The 20,479-nt window shown below is 37.3% G+C and overlaps 2 protein-coding genes across 2 annotated transcripts; both read right to left on the reverse strand.

Moving 5' to 3' along the window:
* Positions 1-412: 412 nt before the first annotated feature.
* LOC120209124 (casein kinase 1-like protein HD16) lies at positions 413-6,210 on the reverse strand. Its single transcript, XM_039208188.1, has 16 exons — positions 5,538-6,210; positions 4,876-5,004; positions 4,702-4,775; positions 4,541-4,610; positions 4,412-4,467; positions 3,965-4,036; positions 3,755-3,849; positions 3,597-3,663; positions 3,378-3,507; positions 3,050-3,268; positions 2,565-2,704; positions 2,297-2,471; positions 2,022-2,112; positions 1,307-1,464; positions 1,037-1,225; positions 413-589 (listed from the first exon to the last, which is right to left on the reverse strand). The coding sequence occupies exons 1-16, from the start codon at positions 5,916-5,918 to the stop codon at positions 530-532; spliced, it is 2,106 nt and encodes a 701-aa protein (XP_039064119.1). The 5' UTR covers positions 5,919-6,210; the 3' UTR covers positions 413-529.
* LOC120209082 (callose synthase 9-like) lies at positions 5,958-19,131 on the reverse strand. Its single transcript, XM_039208149.1, has 8 exons — positions 18,970-19,131; positions 18,580-18,693; positions 18,391-18,479; positions 18,145-18,300; positions 17,958-18,060; positions 6,943-7,062; positions 6,549-6,599; positions 5,958-5,978 (listed from the first exon to the last, which is right to left on the reverse strand). The coding sequence occupies exons 1-8, from the start codon at positions 19,006-19,008 to the stop codon at positions 5,958-5,960; spliced, it is 693 nt and encodes a 230-aa protein (XP_039064080.1). The 5' UTR covers positions 19,009-19,131.
* Between the last annotated feature and the right edge of the window lie 1,348 nt (positions 19,132-20,479).

The following is a 20,479-nucleotide window of genomic DNA, read 5'->3' on the forward strand; positions in this document are numbered from 1 at the left end:
TCACACTCCACATAAAATCATGTGTTCATGGACCAAATAAAAGAGGGAGGAGAAGAGATTTCTTTCTTTTTTTCAAATCCTCCTTTATGAGAAAAAAGAATCCGATTATATATTTTATATCCCCAATTTTACGTGACAAGACAAGACGAGAGAAAACTGACGCATCTTTACATATTTTAACATGCATCGTTTGAAGTAGCAGACATGCACGTATGCAGATTTGTTCGTATTTGGTAGACCAATCGTATATATTTTTTGTGTGAAAAACATACACTAGTTGGATATTATGAGATTTGCATTTCAAGGTCGAGTACATTTCCTGAAAGACCCTTAGCTTTGATTGTACCAATATATATATATATATATTACAACACATCATCACATTTAACAGCAACTGGTACTAGTACAGGGTGTTAACACTTGTATTTCAAAATACAAAAACTAAATTAGAGGGACTGAATTGCAATACAAGGAAATGTCAAAAGAGAACAGAGAAGGGAAGAAAACCGACAGCGCTGATATCTCGATTTCATGATACAGTCCTTCCATAGCATAGACATGCAAGATAGAGATTTTTTGCCCATTTTTCCTACACATTATAACAAAATCCACATGAGAATATGCATACATATGGGATTGACAAAATACCCTAATCCGATCTCATAGGATCAGATTCTTTTCTTTGAAATTCCGATTCGGGGGCAGGTCGGGCCAGTTTTGAGAATGAGAGAGTCGGGTTGGAGGTAAAAGATCTTCAACCCAACCCAGATAATATATTTAGAGATAATTATTATAATGTCCCTTTATATATATATTCTTATTCAATTAGCTCTCTATCTTGCCAAACGTGGGCGGCCAAAAATTTGACCCACGCCTCCCTGCCTACATCCGTTGGGATACATAACAACAAATTTCACGAGAATAAAATGTAACTTTGCATTGCCCTAAAAAGCGTATCAACTTCTCAAACTGGTAGATGGTAAGCCAGTATTATGTGCATGGAGTATACGATATATGAAGCAAAAGAGAGCATTACCTTAACATGTGTGCTGGGAAATTGAGATGTGCGTAAAGTCTCTTGGGTTTCGTCGCCAGGTTTGCGCTTAGGAATGCTCAAGATTAGAGCAGCTTGATCCGAAGTTGCAGCTGTCGATGTGATTCTATAACCATTATCCCAACGCCTGTGTATTCCTTCACTTGGATAGAGGAAATCAAGTTCCACAACCTAAAAAACCGGTTGACAATAGTTAATAACAAAGATGAGAAAGGAAGAAGAAAACTCAAAAGAGTGCAACTGGGATTAAACCTGGTCACTGAAGCCTGCATTACGAGACATAACAACACCCCACCGGCTCCCAGCAGTAGTCATTGAGGTGACAAAAAAGCCCTCTCTCCACTTTTTGTTTATCCACTTGAAGGGGAAAGATTCGCTTACTTTATAAGATTGTTGGGTGTATTGGGTACCTGAAGAGATTATCATGATTGAGAAACCCTCAGCCATTGAAGTAAATAGAAAAACATAAAAAGTGGTTTGCTTAAATATTATAAGGCCTCTAGAAGTACAAACTTTGATACAAGAAACCCATCTTCATTTCTGTAAAATGATTTTGAGATAAGTTATGGAATGTATCAGTTTCTTGCATCAAGATGAATCTTTTTATCTACCCTTGTTATGAGAAAGGGGGCCATATAGATTAAATCAGTTCTCATCTAGTTGATTCCCTCAATTTCTGGCAACGCCTATAATTATACGATTTGAATCCTAGGAGAAAAGTGAGAAGAAGAAACAAAAACATGATTGAGAGAGTTGTTCCCATGTTGATGCTTGAATTGCTGAAAAATATATCAGAATAAACCAGGAAGGAGTATCTATGTCAAAGAAAAGACGTCACCATCAACTAAATCTTCAACATACTCTATTCCCCACCCCAATCCATCTTAAGAGTTTTATTTTAGCGTTTATTTAACATTCAAACCAAAATTTCATCAGACAATTTAGACAAATCAGAATATGAACTGACCTTTGGACATAACAACAAGGGAACTTCCACCGTTTGAACCAGCAATAGAACTAATATAATAGTTTTTCTCCCACTGATCCATGATCCATTCCTGTATATGCAAAAGAGTAAGACACACCCTTAACATAAATATTTTACTGATAATACAAAAAATAAATAAAAAAAATGACACGGAAATCATAGCATAAGACACACCCTTAACATAAATATTTTACTGTTATACAAAAAATAAAAAAATGACACGGAAATCATAGCAATATGCAATAGGAGGTAACCTTGTGTAAGAAGGAAGGTGAAAGCTCATAAATTTGGCTTGTAAAACCAGTCCCAGCATCCGTAATTAATGCCCAAAGATTGGTACAAGATGCCACACAGCTTATTAGCAGACCATCTGCAACTCCTTTCTCCACATGTTGAGCCAACCTTGCATCAGCCACATTGTAATGATACCTAATTGCATGATAACAAACAGTTAAATTGATAAATCAAATGCGTACAGTAAAAAAAAGGGGGCAATGAAAACGGAAACTACTCCAAAAATACCTCTGCTTCATTGGAGGTCTTGCATTGTAGACTGAAATCCACTGTGTAGCAGGAACGCCAAGACGAACCTTCTTCTTGGGTTGATCATCTTCTTCATCCGTATTCAACCTACCTCGCTTTTGGCCTATTTGATAAATAATCTACCAAACATTCATGATTATTATTTATCTGTTACAGATTCCTTTGAAAGAAAGTCTTCAATGCAGATGATAGTGATAGCACGGGAAACATTGGCCCCCTTCCCCCCAAGATCTTTTAACCCCCTAGCATGAATACGAATTTACATCGAATACATTTAACTTCACCTCTCCAAATTAAATTATTATTTTTATTTTTATATATATTTTGCATGCAACCTAGTTTTATGCATTGACAAAAGGAGTTTAAATATCAGTATTCTATATGGTTATTGTTTTCTTATAAATAAAAGTATCACAAGCAACATGTACGACAGTAAATACTAGTAGTCTAGTGCAAGTATATACCTTTTGAGCACCATCGGTATTTATTGGCCTTATAGCTGGATTTGGTCCTATCAAGCCCTCAAATAAGGATATTAGTTTGGAGTAGTTGGGCTCCTCGTCAAATTTCATATTCACCACAGTTTCAAGAAATTGTTTTAGAGGTGGAGGACAGAAGCAGCAAAGCATTTCAGGGGACGTAGCCATTTTCTTTTTGCAGACTAAGAACGATTTGTTGTCACCCTTGATTTAGAATGTCAAAGAAATAATGAGCAAACAATATAGATTATAGAAGTTGAGGACTAAAATGTTTTGGATAGACAATTCACCGTGATGATTATATCAGCCATACCTGATAGCCCTGCCATGGTAATCGACCTCGATGGAGGAATATGAGAGTATACGCAAGAGACTCAAGATCATCTCTTCTGCTGGCAGTTCTTCCTAAATGCGCATGGACACTTGCATATCGAACAGTTCCTCTGGTGAATACCAAAATTAGAGAACAGAATATTTCAGCAAAATAGTTTATTATAAACAAGTCCCCAACCAGACAAAAAATTATACACACCTAAACATATCAGGACGTTGATCATAATCAACATGCAGCCCACTGCTGCTATCTCTCCACTTTGTTGCTGTGATGTCATGTTGTACACAAAACATAAGAAAATAATCTAAAATGAAAATTAAAAGAGATTCTGTAGGGATAAAATGAAATTTACTCACCTAGTCCAAGGTCGACAAGAAACAATTTCTTCTCTTGTGGTGTAGATGGCTGACCAAGTAGAAAGTTCTCCGGCTTAACATCCCCATGCACATAACTGGTATTACATAGAGAGGATCAATAATAAAGGAAAGGTTGAAAATTAAAATCATAAATTTATAGATCTAGCATGAAAACTAGTATTCATAATAAAAATAATTAAAATCACCAACCCTTTGGAGTGCGTCTTCTCTAGTATTGATAGGGACTCAACTGCTATACAAGCTACCATTTCTGCAGACATCCTGCATGTGAAATTAAGAACAAAAATTTTAAATACAAGATTAGTGGCTTGCCCCATTTAATAATCTATCAGTCACAACGTTTATAAAAAGGATTACGAGGTGGCAAAAATTCCAAAAAACATGATACTATTGGAAAAAAGCTTCTATACAATTTCTAGTGGAAAACTAAAATGGTAAACGTCGAAGGAGCAATTTTTCTAGTCGAAAAATAAAATAGTAAACAACAGGGGAGTATTTTTGTTTCTTCGAGCTCTCTGATGGGCAAAGCATGTATACAATTGTTGTCTGTCATTTCTATATAAGTAAATGATGAAAAAAGGAGGCAGGGGCAGGGATGGGAGAGGGCTAACAAGGTAAATAAGACATGTCACTCACGCTTGCCCTGAAGAATTCCAAACATCCCATAAGCTGGGCCCTAATATGTCCATAACCTGAAAGTGAAAGTAGAAGTCAAGCATGGATTTGGGATAGATGCACAAATACCAGACAAGCTCCAGATCATACCATCACATAATAGTCTCCTTGCTTTCCTTTGTAATGTACTTTGGGAACTCCATGACTGCCACCGAGAGAACTGTTCACCACAAGCTCAACATGCTCCGTCAGACAGTCGTGATTTAGAAATGTTTAAGAGTAAAAACTAGAAACACGGTAGAGCCACCTACTTGTAAACTTGCCATTCATATGGTGGACCATAATTACATCCTTTGCTGTTTCTATGCTCGAATTTCAGAGCTACCTAAAAATAACACAAAAATTGTAACAGAACAAATATAAATAAAAAGAAATAGGATCATAACAAACTTTTTATAGGCTTAAGGCAGTTGAAGATGATTTACCTCCATGGCTGCAGATCCAGTTGCACGTTCATTTCCACCACTAACACGCCGTCCAACAAACACCTGACCAAATCCACCTTTACCGAGTTTTCTCTCTATTTTGTACATAGGAGATCCCCCAACTTGAACCTTGTGAAGTTAAAAAAGGAAAATAAATCCAATTATCCGAGCTGACTAAAAGTTTATATGGCACCGGTCCGAAACAAAAATTACCAGAAAGAGAATAGAAGGGAAAGAAAATTTCACTCACTCAGTTCTAAGCACTAAACATTTGACAAGACAGAAATTAAGAGAAAGAATTAAAATGGGTAGATCTTCAACATTCCCTAATTCCCTCAAAAATCAACCCGTCCATAAATGGGAGGATAACATTTATTAAACTAAAATTAATCACCATCATTTACAAGTTTACTCAATTTCCCCCATCCGCCCATTTTCCATCTATTGTACCAAAATGAAGAAGTAAAAAACATGTCAATTCCCTTTTCTTTTCCTTCATTTTCCTTCTTTCTAACACGCTGACTGCTATATTGAAAACATAGTAGCTTGGAACCATAACAAGAACAACTATCAGCAAGAAAGTATCGAATAAGCACAAAACTTAAAAGCGCAGTTCAGAAAACAAAAATTAAATAAAGTGCAAGCCAAAAGAACAAGCATACTCTCTCAGGAAAAGGTGCAGTACTTCCCTCCTCTTCCTGTCCAGGAGCCTTGTTAGCACTCAGCCCACCGCTTTCGTCTCCCATCCCAACTTCCTTTCCTCTATCAACTTTTACTAACTCCTCCCTCTCGATTTCTCTATCCCTCTCAGAAATCAAAATCACCTGATCCTCTCCACCGTTCGCAGCTACTACCACCTGAAGTTGATTTTCCTCCTTCAGTCTTTTCACCGCCAACCTAGTCCTCGGCCTACCAACCTCGGCGGCCGCAACCGCACGTTTACGACCTTGATTCCTCGGCCTAGTCTGCTTTGGCTCTTGTTGCGGTTGCTTCTCGGCTAATGTCGTGCGGCGTCTACAGACTCCTCTTCGAAGCTCAGGCATTTCGTAAACTCCATACAATTGAAAAGGAACAACAATAATTCAATCATTGTATGCTTTCTCCTACCATGCCAGCCATGGAAGAAATTAAAAAATAAAAAAGGGGGAAGTTTAATTTCCTGTTTCGTGAAGAAACAAGAAATCGAAAGGACGAAGCAAATTTCGGAATTATAAGAGAGGATCCAGACACGGGGAAGAAATTTCGAAGCAAATCAAGGGTTTAGGGTTCGGTATTTAGGGGAAATTTCAGGAGAGAAAATTCAAAGGAAACATGCAAACGGGGAGGAGGCGGAGACCAACAGCCGACTTTCAAAGTCGAATAATTGATTGATATATACGAATGGAATTCGGGGCTTTGTGGTTGCGGTGGGGCCCGTATCTCCCTCCACGTCAGCATCGAAATTGAAAATTGTAATTAAAAGGTGAATGGATATTATCCATTTCAAAATAGATAAATTTTATATATATATATATATATATATATATATTGAAATATCGTGTAATAAAAGTAAGGGTAAATTATGCATTTAGTTTCATTCGTTTTAATACTTAAATTTTCAATTGTTTTTATTTCAATTATTTTAGTACCGATTATAAAGTACAATTGTACGTGTGTGAATATATATCACAAACCTTGAAGAGGAGTATAAGAACAGCAAGTACGATCCGGGAAAAGCCGTAAATCTACAGAGATACAGGAAATTCAAGTTACATAAACTAATTAATCCTCTATATTCTTCGATGGCTCAAATGTTCAGGTCTTTTCTTCACACTCAAGCATTTAATTCACGATAAACCCTCCCGAAACCATAAATAAGGAACAGATACAGATATGAAAAGTACACCGACCATGACTTCATTGCCAAGGGCACATCTTGTGCCTTCCAATGTAGAAAATACAAAGAATTTAAAGTTCTCTGAGACTGATCTCACAGAAATGACAATGGAGAGGAACGGTTCAAGAAAATTTACTGCACAAAGTGGCCAATAAAAACATCAACAATCAAATAACGAGTATAACTGTTACCGTCAATGAAGTATTTGTTCCTTGCACGTCTAGCTTGTAGACAATGCCATACTGGAAGATGAAAAATCTCAGACTTAAAATAGTCTCCAATATTCTTACTCTCAGGGTGCGAATGTGCACCTGTAGATGCAAACAAAATAAGCTGTTACTCCAAGAAAAGTTTACTTTTTCTAGTCAATGCTTAGTTGGATTTATGTTTTCTACTCTTTGATAGGTAAGAGAAATGACACAGTACAGAACAGATGCTTGAACTCCGTGAATCAGAAATACAAACAACATATACATGCATCTATTTTTATTTTTTATTTTTTGATAAGAATGGGAGGTCTCATTAAAACTCCCTTCATATCCGTCAAAATATAATACCGTATTTCAACGAACATTGGAAGGAGAAAAAGAGTGCCTAAAAATTTTATTAGAAAATCATAATCAGTACAAGAAAGAGACATAACCTAGCTAGGGACAAACACCAAGCCAAACATAAATAACCAAACACAAACACAAATCCACAATACAAGAGAGAAACAAGTTAATCAATGCCTAATTTTGCTAGCTTATCCTCCTCCCAGTTGGCACTCCTCCTCTGGATGTGCCTTAAAATCACATTACGATCCAACACAATAGAAACAATATCCTTCACTATACACTCAAATGAGGCAGGACAAGAGCCAGGATTTTTTTAACCATTCCAAGGCATTACTACAATCCGCTGAATATTTATTCATCGTTGAGGAAACTATGGGCATCATCTATTAAATAATGTACTCTATGAGCATAATTCATTTTGTTCCGAATCAGCTGAATATTTAATCATCGTTGAGGAAACTACCACAGGTTAATGTTTATGAATAACTAATACGTATTGTCTAAGCATAAAAAATAGAGAAAATCGCCTCAGTGACCAAAAAAAAGTTATAATATACGATTTTAACCAACTTTTTTTGGATTTGCCAAAATGACCAACAAATTCGCAACGCGAAATAAAAATCGCAACGCGATCCCCAGAATCGCAAATCAATTTCCAGAATCGCAAATCAGTTTCCAAAATCGCAACGCGATTCTTGAAAATCGCGATGCGATAGTACAAATTCGCATTGCGATTTTACATAATCGCAACGCGAATATGAAAATCGCAACGCGAACACATAAATCGCAACGCGTATCCGTAAATCGCAACGTGTATCCGTAAATCGCAACGCGTATGGGTAAATCGCAATGCGTATCCGTATATCGCAACGCGTATCCGTAAATCGCAACGCGTATCCGTAAACCGCAACGTGTATCCGTAAATCGCAACGCGTATCCGTAAATCGCAATGCGTATCCGTAAATCGCAACGCGTATCCGTAAATCGCAACGATAATCCGTAAATCGCAACGCGTATCCGTAAATCGCAACGATAATCCGTAAATCGCAACGAGAATCTGTAAATTGCAACGATAATCCGTAAATCGCAACGAGAATCTGTAAATCACAACACTGAAATTTTGGGTATATAACACTGAAATCATAAACTAAATCCCTAAATCGCAACTCATTCCATCTCCATCTATCACTCTCTCGGCGACATCCGTTCCTATATCCAACGACATCCTTCCCAATCCGGCAACAGGTTTTAGTTTCGCAGCTCGTCTGTTTAGTAAATTAATTTACAACCATGAAATCATCTAATGTTGATCATGTTTGGATAGATTTGTGTTTTGGAGGGTCATGGGATAATGTTCATGGTGTTTTACAATATATGCCTTTACCCATGAATCTTCAACTAAAATTGTCTTTACAAAAGTTAACTTATGAAACTCTAATGCTACGTGTTTCAAATAAATTGAATTTAGAGCCCCTAAGTGGATTTAGGCTATCTTATCAGAGAAATGGTAAAGTTTATTTGTTAACCGACAATGAAGATGTTGAACGATTCATTGCTTACATTAGTGTTTCACAAGATGATGTTACATTGTATGTTGTTGAACCTAGAAGTAGTATTGTTGGGTCAGTAGCGGGTAGTAATCAACTAAGTTTTTCTCAAAACCCACAACCTTTCTCTAATCCAAATCCCAATCAACTTTCAGCACCAAATTCCGGTTTTCGTATTGACCAGTTAGACGATGATGAGCCAACAGAAAAAATTGTGAGTACTAGTCAGTATTCGAAATTTGGTCTTGGTCAATATCCGGACTTTGATATTGGTCAATACACAGATTTTGATGATGTTTCAGAAGAATAAACAGACCATGCGTGTAATGATATTGATATTGGTCAATACCCGAATTTTGATGATGAAACAGCCGTTGCCGAAGAATGTAATGTTGATGATATTGAGGAGGAAGTTACGACTGTGAACGAACATGTTGAACATCCATTCTGTAATTCATATAATCCTGAAGAAGAAAAAGAAGAAGAAAAAGTCCCCGAAGAAAAGAAAATGCCACGGGCGTATAACTGGAATATGCCAGAATTACTTCAGATACCGGAAGAAGAGTTGATAAAGAAAGCAGTTGATTGTTACACAAAAGTTATTCGTATCAAGAAAGATGATTGTTTTGATACAAAGGAAGACTTGAAGATAGCTTTATATACGAAATGTGTGGAAGATGGCTATCAACTAAAAGTTAACAAATCAAGCAAAGATCGTTTCGAAACAAGGTGTATGATTGACAAAAACTGTACGTGGCGTATGATTGCAAAGAGAATAAAAGATTGCAAAATGTTTCAAGTTAGGACTTTTATTGATAAACATACATGTTCAAGAACCCAAGTTTTTCCTCACCATAGACAGGCAAACAAAAAGGTGTTGGGTGGTTTTCTGGCTGAGTTAATGTTTTTGAATGGCAGGGTATATCGGGGACATGAAATTATGACTGACATGAATGCTCGGTTCAAGATTAGTATATCATATTCTCAAGCTTGGAGAGCCAAATGTTATGCCTTGGAATTGTTGAGGGGGTCGCCAGAAGCATCGTTTGCCCAACTGCCGGCTTATTGTCACAATTTAAAGCTGAAAAATCCTGGGTCGGTAACTCATATCAAAACAGATAGAGATGGACGCTTTGAGTTGCTGTTTATCGCCATTGGTGCTACGGTTAGTAAATCAATATAATTTTGTTGACTCATTTTTGTTAGTTACATGCATTTCACATTTAAATGATTATATTTCTTGTGTATATTATTTTGTAGATTCGTTCGTTTATTACTTGCATGCGCCCAGTTATTATAGTTGACGGAGCACATTTGAAAGGTCGATACCTTGGAGTAAACTTATTAGCAGTAGCCATGGATGCTAACAATGGGATATTGCCAATAGCTTACGGGGTTGGCAAATCTGAAACCTCTGATTCATGGACATGGTTTATGGGGCATCTTAGGGATTGCATAGGTCCTATTAGCAATCTGACAATCATATCCGATAGGGCAAACTCAATTGACAACGCTGTTAGAAGGTGTTTCCCAGATGCTTTTCATGGACTTTGTGGTGTTCATTTGTATAGAAATCTAAAATCAAGGTCTGCTGGTATAAAAAAGCACAAATGGACATACTGGAAGGCTGTAAAAGCTTATCGGGAAGTGGATTTTAATAAGCATATAAATTGTTTAAGACGTGTTTTGCCTCAGTGTGCTCAAACACTAGAAGATGTCGGGTTTGAAAGATGGTCAAGAGTACATCAACTTGGAGCAAGATATGGTTTCATGACGTCTAATAGTGCAGAATCAATCAACGCTCTAAGTCGTCATTCCCGGAAATTACCCATTACTATGTTAATGGAGTTTTTTCGAGCCTCTATTCAACAGTGGTACTACAAGAAAAGAAACCATGCAGGTATTATTTCTTTGAATTCGTAACTTATCATATTTATATATTTTACTAAGTATTGTTTATTTAAATTTACAGGAACATTGGAACATCGTGTTACACCATGGACTGAAAAAAAGATAACGAAACGTGTTGTGAAGTCAACGTCATGGAGAGTTGAACCATGTTCAAACACTTTGTTTCAAGTACTGGATAATAACTTAAATGGGCTAGTCGATCTAAATGCAAAGACGTGTAGTTGTATGAAATGGCAAACATCTGGTTATCCGTGTGGCCATGTTATAAAAGTTGCTCTTCATTTAAACCAAGATGATTCAAGCGCATACGCTATGGATTGCTACACTACAGAAGTTTATCGACAGACTTATGCCGAGATTGTCTACCCTATTCCACATCCTTCTGAGTGGGACATACCAGATGACTTACAAACAGTTTTGCCACCAGCCATGGACAGAAGGCTACCTGGCCGACCAAAAAGTCACGATCGTATACCGTCTAAGGGTGAAGAGAAGAAGAGATCGACATGTAGTCGGTGCAAGGAAAGTGGTCATACAAGGTTGACATGTGGATCACCAGTGCCATCAAAATCATCTTTTCCTCTACCAAAATATGGATCCTCATCAAAATCCAAAGCTCATATGGTGTCAAGCAAAAGGCAATCATCTTTAAAATCCCAATCACGATTGGCTTCACCTTTTGAGACTGTTAACTTAGGTGATTTTTAAATGCAAACGTTGTATTATGTGGATTTTATGTGTGAACTTTTAACATTTTCAGTTGAATTAATGACTCAGGCCAACCATTTTGACTTAACCAACTCTTGTTATTCAGTTGTTATCACTATTAGGCATGCATTTGACTATCGCAACACGGAAAATACAATCGCAACGCGAAATGAAAATCCCAACATGAAAATCGCAATGCGGAAATGAAAATCGCAACGAGAGAATCGCAATGCGAAATGAAAATCGCAATGCGAAATGAAAATCGCAACGAGAGAATCGCAATGCGAAATAAAAATCGCAATGCGAAATGAAAATCGCAATGCGAAATGAAAATCGCAACGACATAATCGCAATGCGAAATTAAAATCGCAATGCGAAATGAAAATCGCAATGCGAAATGAAAATCGCAACGAAAGAATCGCAATGCGAAATGAAAATCGCAATGCGAAATGAAAATCGCAACGAGATAATCGCAATGCGAAATTATAAACGCATTGCGATTTTCATTTCCGCATTGCGATTCTCTCGTTGCGATTTTCATTTCGCATTGCGATTTTCATTTCGCATTGCGATAGTCATTTTTGCCTTCAACATAATGCAGATTGAAATCAACAAAATCAACCATTACATTTCAATCAATTAAACAAGCACAAATAAGAATTATGTTCGCATCAATTACACAAATCAACTTTTACAAATCATCTTTTACAAATCAATTAAACAATCAAAAAATAAGCAATAATTCTTATTTCCGATCATCTACTATTGAATCAACTTTTACAAATCAATTAAACAATCAAAAAACAATCAATTAAACTATTGAATCAACTTTTGCAGCTCGACATCATTTTCACGCAGTTCACTTCTGAGATTAACCTGCAGAAACCAAACATTTGTTCAAACAACACTTTCTACACATCTAAAACCTACAAACAGCAAATTATTGAATTCTAGTTACTTAACCAAACATTTTCAAACCAAAAGTATATAAACTTACCAATTGTTTATGGACATTTTATAACGCGGATGCAGGTAGGCAGCGTCTCGTATATATCGATTTAGCCATATAATGCCGAAACCACAAGCCTACTGCAGCTTTATCTCTATCGGTGGGAGGTAGATACTTGATGCTTCCCGTCGTCAAACGCTCCAACGCCAAGCATACGAGAGGACCACAATCTCCTCTGGCTCCGCTCGTTTGTTGTGGCGCGGTCTCGTCTCTAATAACTGTAATATTGAGCTTCTTTGGCTTCTTGTTTCCAGAACGAGTCCAATAATTGATCGCATCCAAGAATTTAGCCAAATGAGAGCTCCATCCCTTAATAACATCTCTTAAATCAGCCAATGATATGTAATTTATCATGCTGTCATACACTATTGTCTTAAGGGATGGGAGCTGAAGCTCGACGAGAATCCAATGTTTACGTTCCAAAACAGGGATAAACACCTGCAATCATAAGTAATAATTCATTCATTTGCGCACTTATTTCATAAAACCTTTAAACTCAATCTAAAATAAATACTAACCTTATCGACCTCCCACCATGCAGGATAAAGTTTAGCTTGTCCATTGCCCAAATCAAATGATTCATCTCGTGCATTCTTCAAGTGAACGGCGTGAAAAGACGTCGGCATTATTGTATATCGTATATTTTTATTTTTCTTAAGTTTTCTTATTATTAGAAGACGTGTCACCCACGCATCGATATGCTGTTTTACAAAAAAAGACATATATTAGTGACTTACATAAATTTAAAAAAAAATTAATCAAATTGAAATATAAGAAAAATATAAGACTTACCCCCCATCGAAATAGCCATTGTCTTCGACCCCTAATAATACGCCCCACCAAGGCCGTTCAAGCAACAAAAAGATATCATCGGTGAGCTTGCATATGTCAGTGAAACACCCCTTGCTCCGCTCATGTAGATAAAAATCAACTGCGGTCTTAGCCCAAAGGGTGTTATCCAAAATTGTGTCCGGTAGTTGTTCCCTCTCCTCTTCAGATACCGGTATGGTACTGGCCGGTAACTCATACGAGAGCCAACTTGAATCCATCATGTCCGGCACGTCAGAGGGTTTCTCAAGAAGCCTACATATGACGCCATGTGAATCGGGCTCTTGAATGGTGGGAGGGACCTCTTCAATGATGACAGTGGCCTCTTGAACGGTGGGAGGGGACTCTCGAGGAATGATATGGGGGGCCTCTTCAACGATAGGAGTGGACTCTTGAGGGATGACAGGCGAGTCGGGCTTCTTCTTGCGGTGTCTTCGCACTATTGGGGTGTACGGAGACTTAATAGCACGTGCACGCTGTCTGATGCGTGAACTCCGTCGTGCAAGCATAACCCGACGTAAAGCATCCACTCTATCGGGCCGCTAAATAATTAAATACAAAAATCAGTAAATAAACAGACATGATATTTAAACAGTGAAAACAAAGACAAATATGTTTCAAACTTGCATTGTATTCACCCAAGTCATTATTCTATCATAGTTCACAAAATGCATCAGATAACAAAGAAAAATATGTTTCAAACTAATACCCTGAAGTTAGTATTTGTCTTTGTTTTGTCTATTGGTTGAAGTAATGCAATCCATTCAAGTTTCAATTTGCAGAAGAAGAAATACTTTACTTTCGCAACACGAAACTTAAAATCGCAACGCGAAACCAAAATCGCAACGCGAAATGAAAATCGCAACGACAGAATCGCAACGCGAAACCAAAATCGCAACGAAAGAATCGCAACGCGAAATGAAAATCGCAATGCGATTTTGGTTTCGCGTTGCGATCTTGTCGTTGCGATTTTGGTTTCGCGTTGCGATTCTGTCGTTGCGATTTTCATTTCGCGTTGCGATTTTGGTTTCGCGTTGCGAAAGTAAACTATTTCTTCTTCTGCAAATTGAAACTTGAATGGATAAATTTACTTTCAACCAAAAGACAAAACAAAGACAAATACTATTTCACAGTGTTAAAGAATACACAGTTTAGCAGAATTGGCAGCAACCGAACAAATTTACTTTCAACCAAAAGACAAAACAAAGACAAATACTATTTCACAGTAAAGAATACACAGTTTAGCAGAATTGGCAGCAACCGAACAAATTTACTTTCAACCAAAAGACAAAACAAAGACAAATACTATTTCACAGTGTTAAAGAATACACAGTTTAGCAGAATTGGCAGCAACCGAACAAATTTACTTTCAACCAAAAGACAAAACAAAGACAAATATATTTCACAGTGTTAAAGAATACACAGTTTAGCAGAATTGGCAGCAACCGAACAAATTTACTTTCAACCAAAAGACAAAACAAAGACAAATACTATTTCACAGTGTTAAAGAATACACAGTTTAGCAGAATTGGCAGCAACCGAACAAATTTACTTTCAACCAAAAGACAAAACAAAGACAAATACTATTTCACAGTGTTAAAGAATACACAGTTTAGCAGAATTGGCAGCAACCGAACAAATTTACTTTCAACCAAAAGACAAAACAAAGACAAATATATTTCACAGTGTTAAAGAATACACAGTTTAGCAGAATTGGCAGCAACCGAACAAATTTACTTTCAACCAAAAGACAAAACAAAGACAAATACTATTTCACAGTGTTAAAGAATACACAGTTTAGCAGAATTGGCAGCAACCGAATAAATTTACTAAGCAATCTAAGTGAAATGGCTAATCTAAGTGAAATTACGAGTAAATTTATCATTAAGTTAAATATGGAAAATCTTAAACTTACCTCGTTGCGTAGAGTATGAACCTCATTCTGCAACGATACTATCATCTCACGTAGAGCGGCAACCTCACCACGTAAAGTTGACACCTCCACACGCCATGCACCATCGTTATCGCGTAGAGTACCGATCTCCTCACGCAAGGCATTGACCTCATCACGTAACTCCCTTGACTCATCCCGTTGAGGTGGAGGTGGAGAACAGGGAGATAGGAGTCGTGGCATCTTTGCCGGTCGCCTATCATGAGGTGATGGTGGAGAAGAGGCTCGATGATGTGACGGGATAGGTGATGGCTCTCGTTCTAGAGGTGTATAGTCGGGTCGATCGGGTGATGGCTCTAGGTGAGGTGATGGCTCTCGAATTGGAGGAAGTGGATGCTGCTCATCATCCGTGCCATCAAAAAAATTCTGACTAGCTTGCCACCAATCAGTGGCAAGCTCTTCCTCCGTGGGTGTCAGTCTTTGTAATGGAATGTTGGCCTCCTAAAATATAAAAACTCAAACAAAGTTAAACGTCTACTATTAATAACTTGTTTATATATTATATGAAAGTATTTGTGTTAACTTACATTATTTATTGTGGCATATGGTATTAAGTCTTCCCAATCCAACAGAGTTTTCCTCTTCCAGGAAATAGCCCTGGGAATATCATTTGACGTTTTTATTGCATATGTACGCATGCTGGGGAAAGCCTCGAATATCCAAATCTACAAACAATATAATAACAAAATTAGTAATTGTTAAATAATTAATTATAATTTTAGAAACATTATATAGAAATTCTTACCTTAAAGGCCCAAACAAAGCCTGACAAAGTGTATTTGGACCCATCGCCCCGCAAACTTTTGCGGTCATCAAAGGCAGACGACAACTTAGTCCAGGTAGCTTTCCATATATACGAACCCCACGGAAACAGATTCCATGCATTCAGGTCCTCTACCAATATTATTAGCTCCCGATGAATAGGTTGTCTGGCCTCTCTGCCTAAAAAGCCGACATACACAAGTAGTAGAAGGCATACTCGGACAACATCGACGTCTTCCATCCGAGTGAAACCAGCTTTCTTATTAAATAATTTCTTCAGGTCGTCGACATGTAGGTTCGGCTTCTCCATTGACTCATCCGGAAAAACCCGGGATAACCATGATGGGCGGGCGATATGACGAGTGTACCGGCCTACATCATCGTGTCCGAATCGTAGACCAGTGATTAAGCAGAACTCCTTCCGCCCAAAGCAAGTATACGCTGGTGGAAAATGAAACCATATCTCTTCCTCACCACGTTGTATACTGTCGGGTAGATTTGATGTCATGGTCTGAAGCCACAAATGGGTCAAATTAGCATCTCCACCCGGATGCTGTACTCTCAGCCATGGCCCGAAGCAGGTTTCCTCAAACAATTGTCTTTGAGCAGGTGAAAGCTTCTTTGCAATTGTAGTGGCCAGGCTGACTTTATTTCTCAAGGTCAATTGAGCCGAAAAAAATTTATACAAAAACAATAAACATACCAAGTTAGATATACCAAAAACTACACTGTGAAGATATACCAAAAACAATAAACATAAAAAGTAGTAGTTTATTCTTGAAACTAAAATTTGCAACACTGTTTTGTCTTTTGGTTGAAATGAAAATCGCAACGAGAGAATCGCAACGAGAGAATCGCAACGCGAAATGAAAATCGCAACGAGAGAATCGCAACGCGAAACCAAAATCGCAGCGATTCTCTCGTTGCGACAGTCATTCTCTCGTTGCGATTTTCATTTATCTCGTTGCGACTCTTCTGCAAATTGAAACTTGAATGGATTGCATTACTTCAACCAAAAGACAGAACAAAGACAAAGACAAATACTAACTTGAAAATCGCAACGAGAGAATAGCAACGCGAAATGAAAATCGCAACGACAGAATCGTAACGCGAAATGAAATCTAAGTGAAATGGTTAATCTATTATTGAAATGACCAGTAAACTTATCATCAGTTTCAATATGAAAAACCTACAATAATGCAAACATTTCAAAATAAAAATAATTAAAAAAACTAACCCTCGGAGGTTGATTTTCCATTTCTGAATATTGTGAGGGATTTCTGACCGTGAATGGTTGTGAGGGATTTCGCCGGAGATGGGGACGGAAATCTTCGGAGATGGGGACGGATTTCTTCGCCGTAGAGAGTGAGAGATGGAGATGGGACTGAGTTGTGATTTTAGGTTTTAGGTTATGAGTTGCGATTACGGGATTTTGTCTTAATATTCTTTTTGTAATTTGAAAATAAAATACGCGTAGCGATTATAATGGCGCTTTAAATATCGCGTTGCGATTTACGGATACGCGTTGCGATTTTATGTATTATCGTTGCGATTTACGGATACGCGTTGCGATATACGGATACGCATTGCGATTTACCCATACGCGTTGCGATTTACGGATACACGTTGCGATTTACGGATACGCGTTGCGATTTATGTGTTCGCGTTGCGATTTTCATATTCGCGTTGCGATTATGGAAAATCGCAATGCGAATTTGTACTATCGCATCGCGATTTTCAAGAATCGCGTTGCGATTTTGGAAACTGATTTGCGATTCTGGAAACTGATTTGCGATTCTGGGGATCGCGTTGCGATTTTTATTTCGCGTTGCGATTTTGTTGGTCATTTTGGCAAATCCAAAAAAAGTTGGTTAAAATCGTATATTATAACTTTTTTTTGGTCACTGAGGCGATTTTCTCTAAAAAATAATACCAGTTCTTCATCCCACCAAGCTTCCCAGCTTTCTTCTCCCTTAACTCCAATTCCGCCTCTGTAAAATAGCCAATTTGTCCAATCTCTGAAGTCTTCCACAATCCTTTAAAGAAAAAAAGGTAAAAGAGGTAACGAATTTGGTATGATCCTACATCCAAAGAGAGATAAATAAAGGAAGGTTGCTTACTTTTGCCACTCAAATCCAGAAGCATTGAACAAATAGGGGGCAAAAAGCCATGAAAGAGCCATATACCAACTGCTGATTGAAAGAAGAATGTAGGCCAATGCACCCTCATTATACCCATATGCAAGGTATACCACCAACAAAAGCACAACTTCTAGCCTGAGTGCACCACAAGAGCTTAACTTAATATGGCTCGTTCAGTTAAAAAAACATACACGCACACAAACACACGTAAAGAGAGATACATACCCTTTAACAAAATGACTGCGAGAATATAGTCTGTAGTTCTCAGAAGATTTAATATGGCGTACCACAAAACCCCTACCAGTAGCTTGATACTGTTAAGAAACAAATAATAGAACGTTTCACTCCCTAGATCCTTTTTTTATGTAAAAAAAAAAGGAACAGAGAAATCAGGTGCATTGAGACAAAGCATACCCTGGCACCACCATGCAGGATTGTCCGACCAAAATAATGAGTTCTTGTACCAAGAGAGAATGTGAAGAAAACAGTGCAAAGCTGCAACTGCATTGTGATAAAACTGACAACCGCCTGCAGAATCAACCATATCAATGTTCCACCAACAAATAGAAAATATTAAAAAGCATGCTATGCAGACAGAGAGTCTAACTGCTGAATCCATAAAACTGACATTAGAATGGATTCATTACTAGTGATTTAGGATATAAAAATTACCATATACGCAAGTAAGAAAACAGATATCAATTAAATGGATCAAATAAAGGCATATAGAGGCAGCAGTAAGTTCATTAATACAATTCACTGGGGCAATCAAAGGATTAAGTTACATGAGGATAAACCAATTACCCTTAAGAAACCTTGCTCCAAGATGAAGCCCAAAATCATTGGCGCAGCTGAGAAGATGCCAATTTGAAACAGAAACCGAGCATTTAGAGCAGCTTCAAGAGCAGTGTTATCAGTTATCTGAGCTCTTTCTTGCCTTGTTTCACCAACTCCAGAGAGCGCCTGAAACAAAATTTTGGATTAATACCCAGCTAAGCAACCATACATGCATACACATACGAGCGCGCATGCCCAGGTAAGTGCAAACAAGCACACAATATTGAAGGACAACCGGAAAATAGCAAAAACAGTAAAGCCAATTGCTAAAGTGAACTTAAATAAATAAAACAAACACAGAGAGCTTTCAAACTGAAAAATATACATAAGGTATAATTCCAGTATAGAAGGAAAGACATTACCAACAGACATTTAGATTCTGCATTCAAGGAATCACCTAGTTTATGTTAATTGTAGTTAGTACATGTAGATTTAGTTATACGACAATGCCTATGGGTGTGATTGGGCTTTAACTAGAAGTTCGTGAGCTCACAATCCTTTGTATTTTTTTATATAATTCATGTATTTTGTACATGTGAACAAGAAATTTTGTAAAATGTACATGATAGAAATCAAGTGAACTATGCTAATCCAAATCTAGCATTTTACATCACCCTAAGAAAACTATCATTTACTTTCAGCCTTCTCATATTTCCTAAATAAAAAGATTTTAGTTTATTAATCATGGAAATTTCTCATTTCGATTCAACATGTTTGAAGCCTAACCGGGGGGAACAAACAAATTTAAAAGAGAGAGAGAGAGAGAAAGAGACCTTGGACGTTGAAATGCAGAAGACTTGAAAAGATCATAAAATCATATGAAATTGAGCGGAGAATACATCTGAAAATCCTACTTACCAACTAAGCCCTTCCATGAAGGAAAATATATATAGTCCATACAGTTAACTGCAAGAAGAAAAATAACCTTGTTCAGCAATTAAAATACAAATTTTAATAACATATATGCATCATGCTGCAATAAAGCATTAACTGCAGTACATTTTCTTGAATGGAGGAAAACCCATCTATAGCTCACAACTTGATGAGAACCAAAGCATATAAGAAAGAGCGCATCAAAAATTAAATGGCACCAAAACTGCATGAATTTTTTGCCTATAACGGGCACAGATTTCTGATTAATAACAGTGTCCCATTTTAACGATTTTTTGTAGACAACAAGCATGCATAGAATCATTACATAGAGCTAAAATACGCTGAGGACAAACATTAATATTGCAACATGAACATTGAATCATATAAATTCACTTTAGGTAATATATATACATGTAATACACACATGTTTATACATGGCCCAATTAACTTTCGTTCCACACTTTAGCATCAGTTAACATGTAACAGTCGCATACCATGGTACAAAAATAGTATCCCACGGTGGTAAAGTAGAAGGACAACATTCTAAAAAAGTCAAAGAGCTGCCCAAGCCTGTATACATCTCGACTAAGAACCTGTTCACCAT

The sequence above is a fragment of the Hibiscus syriacus genome, unplaced genomic scaffold (assembly GCF_006381635.1).
Source record: "Hibiscus syriacus cultivar Baekdansim isolate YM2019G1 unplaced genomic scaffold, ASM638163v2 tig00018093_pilon, whole genome shotgun sequence".
In the NCBI taxonomy this organism is placed as follows: Eukaryota; Viridiplantae; Streptophyta; class Magnoliopsida; order Malvales; family Malvaceae; genus Hibiscus; species Hibiscus syriacus.

What these genes read in the sequence shown, in the direction of transcription:
- LOC120209124 (XM_039208188.1), bottom strand. Translation starts at nt 5,918, where the DNA reads ATGCCTGAGCTTCGAAGAGGAGTCTGTAGACGCCGCACGACATTAGCC. An exon ending in GAGAAGACGCACTCCAAAGG is followed by an intron (nt 3,850 to 3,964) that starts GTTGGTGATTTT and finishes ATGTAATACCAG; the next exon opens with TTATGTGCATGGGGATGTTA. An exon ending in CACCTTCCTTCTTACACAAG is followed by an intron (nt 2,113 to 2,296) that starts GTTACCTCCTAT and finishes TTGCATATACAG; the next exon opens with GAATGGATCATGGATCAGTG.
- LOC120209082 (XM_039208149.1), bottom strand. Translation starts at nt 19,008, where the DNA reads ATGATTTTGGGCTTCATCTTGGAGCAAGGTTTCTTAAGG. An exon ending in TGGAGCAAGGTTTCTTAAGG is followed by an intron (nt 18,694 to 18,969) that starts GTAATTGGTTTA and finishes TTGATTCTGCAG; the next exon opens with GCGGTTGTCAGTTTTATCAC. An exon ending in TTCTTATACTCCTCTTCAAG is followed by an intron (nt 5,979 to 6,548) that starts GTTTGTGATATA and finishes CTGGCATGGTAG; the next exon opens with GAGAAAGCATACAATGATTG.